The sequence below is a fragment of the Wolffia australiana genome, chromosome 9, assembly GCF_029677425.1.
Source record: "Wolffia australiana isolate 7733 chromosome 9, ASM2967742v1".
In the NCBI taxonomy this organism is placed as follows: domain Eukaryota; kingdom Viridiplantae; phylum Streptophyta; class Magnoliopsida; order Alismatales; family Araceae; genus Wolffia; species Wolffia australiana.
In genome coordinates, this window is record NC_135843.1 from 18,214,955 (window position 1) to 18,221,721 (window position 6,767).

The window sequence follows — 6,767 nt, forward strand, 5'->3', positions numbered from 1 at the left end:
CGGGTTCGTCTTTAATCTAACATTGGGGAACCAATGACCTCCCCCTCGTCCGTTCCCCACGTTACCGTCACCAGTCATCCGTCCTGACCTCAGAATGTAAAACACAATGAAAGCCTTCGTGCCTTCTATTCACAACTGTCATCATTCAACCCTAATTTACCCTAAAGTTCACGTCATCCGTCCCGTCCACCACTCTGATGAAAAAGAACAAAACCGCAGATTTCATGACGAATGACGGATCATATTCAGTCCCGTCCCGTCCCGTCAACCGTCATCTAAGCTGCTCCCTTTGGAAACTGTGTGTTCTTCATCAGCGCTCAGTTTTGAGAGTTGTTTTTCTTGAACAGTGGAGTAGATGAGGACTTTGAGCTCGATTTGGTGGTTTTCGAAGAGAATTGCGACCGGCGGGCTGATCGGTCTCACCATCTCCGATCGATGGTTTAGCTTCTCCCCTGTGAAGGGCTTTTCAATGTATCCTACCCTCGTCCCCTTCTCCGATTCCTCTCCGGGAGCCCTAGGAGGTGAATCCACTCCGACCCACCTCGTTTTGTTCTTCGAATTTCTTCCCTGATTATTGATTCCGCTGCAGGCGATGTATTGCTGGTTGAGAAGCTGTGCCTCGACAAGTACAAATTTTCCAACGGGGACGTGATTATTTTGAGGTACGAACGCAGTTCTTGATCCAATTTTTTTCATTTTTTTATTTTGGGTAATCGATTGAGGTTTTTTTTTCTGTTGGAATTGCAGGTGCCCTTCCAACCATAAACAGATGCTGGTGAAGAGGTTGATTGCGTTGCCCGGTGATTGGATCAGGAATCCAGTTTCCCATGATATTGTGAAGATTCCTGAGGGGCACTGCTGGGTTGAGGGAGACAATTCCGGCTCTAGTTTTGATTCTAGAACGTTTGGTCCCGTAAGTTTCTTTCATCTTGAAGAAATTTCTGTGTCATTTCAGAGTAATATCATCTTGACAACATGCTATAATTCTTAAACAAAGTTGTTTCTATTTGTTTTTCCGTTTGTGCAGGAAATTATGAACGGATACTGTCTTTTTTTGCTTGTTTTTTTTGGAATGAAAGTATTCTGTTGACCTTGCATATTTTTCATACTTTCTTCATACTTTGTTCCATCAAAAAACTTGTCTGCTTCACGCTATTCAACTTGGTGTTCTTGCAGGTTCCATTGGGACTGGTTAAAGGAAGAGTTAGTCATGTGATATGGCCTCCGCAGAGAGTGGGCAAAGTTCAGGGAAGAATGCCATCCGGGAAGATATCTTCATCATGACGCATCTAGCAATCAATCTGGTTTCATTCTGGAAATATTTTCTTCTATTTCATTCTTTTCATTCAATTGAAAGGCATTTTAGCCCACTTATCGTCTTCCATACTCAATTTTCGTCTCTGAAAAACCTTTAATTGTTACCAAAATGACTGGTGAAAATGATAGTTTCTCAGAAGAAGTCATTAATTAGGAAATCATCATGTTTCCACTGTTAGTGTTATTAATCTCTACGATGGGGTTAATTATGCATCTAATGAAGGGACAGTTACTGATCATTGTGACTCGGTTGCAGGCCCATTTGAGTTTTTTCTGAAAAAAATATAATCTTTCATAACTAAAACTTTATTGGTATCGCACTTTAACATTATCATAAAGAGATTCTGTAATTTATTCTCCAAAGATTTAAATTGAGATTCAGCACTCTATGAGATTTATTGGTGAAAATAATAAATGAGAAAAAAATATTAAAAAAACAAGAAAAAGAGAAAAAAACGCGCTCCTTTTGCTTTAGATAGAGTTCAAAACCTCTCCGAGAACGAGCCCCCACTGCGTCCAATGGGTGCCTCCCTGCATTTAAAATAGAGCATATTAATCATCATGCCTATCGAAAATAAGGAATGGAAATTTAATTTCTAAAAAAAATATCTTTATACCAAAATGTAGAAGAAACAAGAGAAATACCTGACAAAAGACCGCAAATGGATCCCTGAGAGGGCCATCACATGATAGCTCACTGGTACTTCCATCAATGAAAGTTCCATGCGCAAAAATGACCTGTTTCAGTGGTAAAAAAATGAATCTTTAAAAATGACCTGTTTCACAAGATTTAATGAGCGTATGAAAAACCCCCAAACAATACTTAATTAGTTATTAAAATAAAATACGAACTTTAAATTTTAGTTTTATTTACAAAAAATATTGCACCATAAGAAAAGACTCCGAGTTGATTTGTCAATTCTGTGGTAAGACTGAAGGGTCAAACCTCTGAGGCGTATCCAGCGGTTGACCCGGCAACAGGTTTTATGAATGAGCCCACTGGGCCACTCCTTTGCACCGCTTCGCAGAAGGCCAGCAGCCGCTCCCGAGTCACTAGCTTCACTGCCTGAAACGAAGAGAGTTGCCAAAAGTCAACGCACTGACCACAAAAGTCAAATAAATGCCAAAATTGGGTTGCCCGGAGACCTGAACCGTGTCGTGGCGAGGAACTCGAGGTGCCGGCTGGACCTCGAACCCTCTCTCGGACAAGACCTCTGCAACCAGAAGCCCTCCCTGCCATGTACACACCCAATTATTTCATCATTAGTGAAATCTATCACAAATCATCATAATTGACAAGATGGCACATCATTCATCGGCTCGCCAACATCATCATAGTGAAAAACATAGCCCATCATCCATGAACTCATCAATTTTATGAACATAAACCAGATGGGCCCTCATTCATTAACTCATCAAGTCATTAGAATGAAGAAGATCATGCATCATCAATGACTGATCAATTTATTATAATGAACAGGATCGCTCATCATCCATGGAGGCATCAACCTCATCAGAATGATCAAGATCGCCCATCATCCGTGGACTGATCAATTTATGATAATGAACCGTATGGCTCATCATCCATGGAGGCATCAACCTCATCAGAACGATCAAGATTGCCTATCATCCATTGGCTAATCAACTTCATAACAACAAACAAGATCGCAGATCATCCATGGCCTCATGAATTTATCAGAATAAACGAGATAACCCATCACCCATCTGACTCATCAACTCCATCAGAATATACATGATCGGCTATGATCCATCTACTCATCAATCTCATCATATTGAAATAGAGTGCTAATGTAAAAAGCCAAAAAGAAGAAAAGAGAAGGCTAAGCTAGTTGACCAGATCGCTGTTTAACTTGTTTCTGTACCTTGACCGCCTCCCCCACCATTTGGGGCGCGAGGAACAAACCCTGGAAGAAGGCCCTCATCACAGCCCCGTTGATTGCCCCACAGTCAACGCCCAGACCTGGAGCCGAGAGCCGGGCAGCAGCAGCTTCAACCCACCTCTTCTTTCCTGCCACGTACCCCCCGCATGGTGCGATTGTTCCTCCAGGATTCTTTATCAAACTCCCTGCGATCAGATCTGCCCCCTGTCATCAGATGGGCGATATCAATGGAGAGGTTTTTTTTTGATGAAATTATCAACGACGAGATACTATGATGATAATGATGATGAATGATAGGGAGTTACCACAGGAGGAGGCATGGTAATGATGATGGGAAGTTAGCATTTAAGGAGACTCCGAGATGATGATGATGATGATGATGATGATGATGGTGACTGATAGGGATTACTACTAAAGGAGGCTCCAAGATGATAATGATCATGATGATTGATTAGGAATTACAACTGAACAAGGCTCCTAGATGAGGATAATCTTGATAATTTATAGGGAGTTACCACTGAAGGAGGCTCACTGATGAAGATGACAAAGATGATTAATGGGGAGCTACCACTGAAGGACACTCTGAGATGATGATGATGACAATGATTGATGGGGATTACCTCTAAAGGAGGCTCCTAGATGATGATGATTGATGGGAAGTTGGTTTTAAAAAAAAATGATTGATGGGAAGTTACCAATGAAGGAGGCTCAGAGATGGAGAAGAAGAAGGAGATGATGATGATGAAGAAAATGACGATGATGATGTAGATAATGACACGGAAAATGATGATAAAGATGATCCTGATGACAACGATGAAAATGATGATGATGATGATTGATGGAGAGTTACCACCGAAGGAGGCTCCGATATCTCCACAAATTCGCCATAGCAGTTATCTACCATGACCATGCAGTCTGGTTTTTGCATCTGCCGAGTCACAAGGTTAAACATTTGGCAATTCATTTCACTGCCAACCACAAAAGAAGAAAGAACCTGCCTTGATGATTTTGATGGCCCTGTCCACCTCAGCGACACTCAAGCTCCGGCGCCACGAGTACCCACGTGACCTCTGAATCAGCGCGCACTTTGTTTGAGGCTTCACTGCAACAGAGAGAGCAGCCCAGTCCAACCCACCATCTTCCCCCAGCTGAAACCCAATAAAAATCATTTCTTCTCTCCCCTGCTCCCCCTTGTCTAATGGGTTCAGAGAGTAGTCTTACGGGCACTTCTCTGTAATCAATGCCAAAGTCCTTAAGTGAGCCGTTGTCATGAGGATTCCTGATGCCGATCACCTCTTCCAACGTGTCATAAGGCCTTCCCGCCACTGCCAGCAGCTACCATGACAAGAGTTAAAGACAATGAATCTAAGTCCACGGGCAGGTGTTCGTCCCTCACCTCGTCACCCGGCCGGAGAAATGCGAACAGCGCACAAGTAATGGCATGGGTACCTGAGAAAAACTACAAGAAAAAAATGTCAGAAGGCTCTGTAGAAAAACACCCAGCCAAGAAAAGTTATAGAAAAAATTAGCACCCTCGCTATAAGCTACAGCTTTTGGGACAGTGGCAGGCGCTTGAACCTTAACATGCAATTAAAGCCCAGGTTGAGGGTTGAATCCTAAGCACAACACATTGAACCTCTGAAGCAAGTGTTGAGCCCAGGTTGAGGGATAACATTGCCAAGAAAAGTTTTAAGACGAAAAGTAGCACCCTTGCTATAAGCAACAGCTTTTGGTACAATAATAAGCACTTGAATCTTAACATGGTATCAGTACCCAGATAGAGGGTTAGTATCCTAGCGTTGAGGGGACTATTAAAGACAAGATCTAGCCCAGAAAAAATTAATATAACACATTGCTAGACCATTGAATCTTAACAGAGTGACATCAAAGCCCAGGTTGATGGGTGGAATCTTAGGTACGATAAATTGATCCATAGAGGCAAGTCTTGAAAGGGAATTTTTTAATGACAAATCCCACTGCATAATATTTTAAGAGGAAAAGTAGCGCCTTTGCTATAAGCTATAGCTTTTAAAACAGTTGGTAAGCGCTTGAATCTTACAATCTCAACTACAAATTGGGTCAGCCAGAGCACGAACCTGAGATCGAACGATCGCCGCTTCGGCGCCTACGATCTCGGCAAAGACGGCATCAAGTGCTTCTCGACCGGCGCCCTCGTCGTGGCCATACCCAGTTGACCCACCGAAGAGCTGAAGCCAAAAGACAATTCATTTAAGCATCTCCGGTGAAAATTACTTGGTGGGTATACCTTCAATTGAGCAAAACAAGGTTGGGTGGGTAGCGTACGTGGGATCCGACTCTGGCGTTTTGAAAGGCTCGGAGAACGCGAAGAGAGTTGTGGGCGACGAGGTCGTCCACAGCCCTGAACTCCCACCGTAGAGAGTCTACCGCAGCTTCTACCTGAACTTGGAGGAATCAAAAAAATAAAAAAATAAAAAATAAAATCAAAAGAATGCTGAATGGGGAAGAAGGGAGATTTAGGGGAGAAAGATGAGAGAGAGAGATAGATAGATAGAGGGTGAGAGACAGAGATGGAGGGAGAGAAATACAGAGATAGATAAATAGATTGATTGATAGAGGGAGAGAGAGAGGGAGAAGAAGAGATAGATAGAGAGATAATGAGAGAGATAGATAGATAGAGAGAGGGGAAAGAGGAGAGATGAGAGGAGAAGAGATAGATAGAGAGATAGAAAGATAGAGAAAGGGGAAAGAGGAGAGAGAGATGGAGAAGAAGAGATAGATATAGAGAGATAAAGAGAGAGATAGAGATAGACAGTGTAGAGAAAGAGGAGAGACAGATAGAAAGAGCGGAAAGAGGAGAGTGAAATAGAGATAGAGATAAAGGAAAGAGGAGAGTGAAATAGAGAGAGATAGATAGATAGGGGAAAGATGGGAATGAAATAGAGAGAGAGACAGAGAGACATAGAGATAAAGAGACAGAGAGAGATATAGCGAAAGAGATATGGAGAGAGAGACATAGATAGAGATATGGAGAGAGAGACATAGAGAGACAAAAAGAGATGTAGTGAGAGATAGAGATAGATAGATAGAGAGAGGGAAAGAGAAAGAGAGATAGAGAGAGAGATAAACAGAGAGAGAGATATAGAGAGAGACATAGAGAGAGTTATATATAGAGAGAGATAAAAAGAGAAAAAGAGAGAGAGAGAGAGGAAGAGAGAGAGAGAGAGGAAAAGAGAGAGAGAGAGATAGAGAAAGAGGGGGAAGGTGTGACCTCGGGGAGGAAGGGCCTGGGGAGTTGAAGGGAAGGAGTCGAGATGGGCGTTTCCAAGTTGGTGGCGGCGCGCGGGCGGCGGGGGAGGAGGGCGGCGGCGGGCAGCGCGCGGCGATGGCGGAGGCGAGGACAAGGCTTAACGGAGCTCGTCGACCACGACGATACTTGTTGCATGGCTTCTGCTGGACCGCCGCCGCCGGAGAAACACGGATAAGGGAAGAGAGAGAAAGAGAGAGAGGGACGAGAGATAGGGAGACTGGGAGAGTTAGACTTGCGAAGTCATACGATAATATTCTTTT

At 43.2% G+C, this 6,767-nt stretch overlaps 2 protein-coding genes across 3 annotated transcripts; one reads left to right on the plus strand and one right to left on the minus strand.

Moving 5' to 3' along the window:
- Positions 1–326: 326 nt before the first annotated feature.
- Positions 327–1,384, plus strand: LOC144707702 (Peptidase S24/S26A/S26B/S26C family protein). Of its 2 annotated transcripts, none has more exons than XR_013582520.1 (4): positions 327–521; positions 590–662; positions 748–1,078; positions 1,177–1,384. XR_013582520.1 is itself a non-coding variant. In XM_078580917.1 (4 exons), exons 1-4 carry the CDS (start codon positions 356–358, stop codon positions 1,282–1,284), a joined length of 513 nt encoding a protein of 170 aa, XP_078437043.1. In that variant the 5' UTR covers positions 327–355; the 3' UTR covers positions 1,285–1,384. The 2 variants fall into 2 exon arrangements, 1 of the variants encoding a protein (XP_078437043.1); XM_078580917.1 differs by having other exon boundaries at positions 748–913.
- Positions 1,385–1,645: 261 nt separating this feature from the next.
- Positions 1,646–6,767, minus strand: LOC144707701 (uncharacterized). The gene is made up of 12 exons (XM_078580916.1): positions 6,469–6,767; positions 5,523–5,636; positions 5,315–5,425; positions 4,615–4,677; positions 4,440–4,553; positions 4,217–4,366; positions 4,069–4,146; positions 3,201–3,422; positions 2,464–2,550; positions 2,264–2,383; positions 1,963–2,055; positions 1,646–1,848 (listed from the first exon to the last, which is right to left on the minus strand). The coding sequence occupies exons 1-12, from the start codon at positions 6,640–6,642 to the stop codon at positions 1,789–1,791; spliced, it is 1,386 nt and encodes a 461-aa protein (XP_078437042.1). The 5' UTR covers positions 6,643–6,767; the 3' UTR covers positions 1,646–1,788.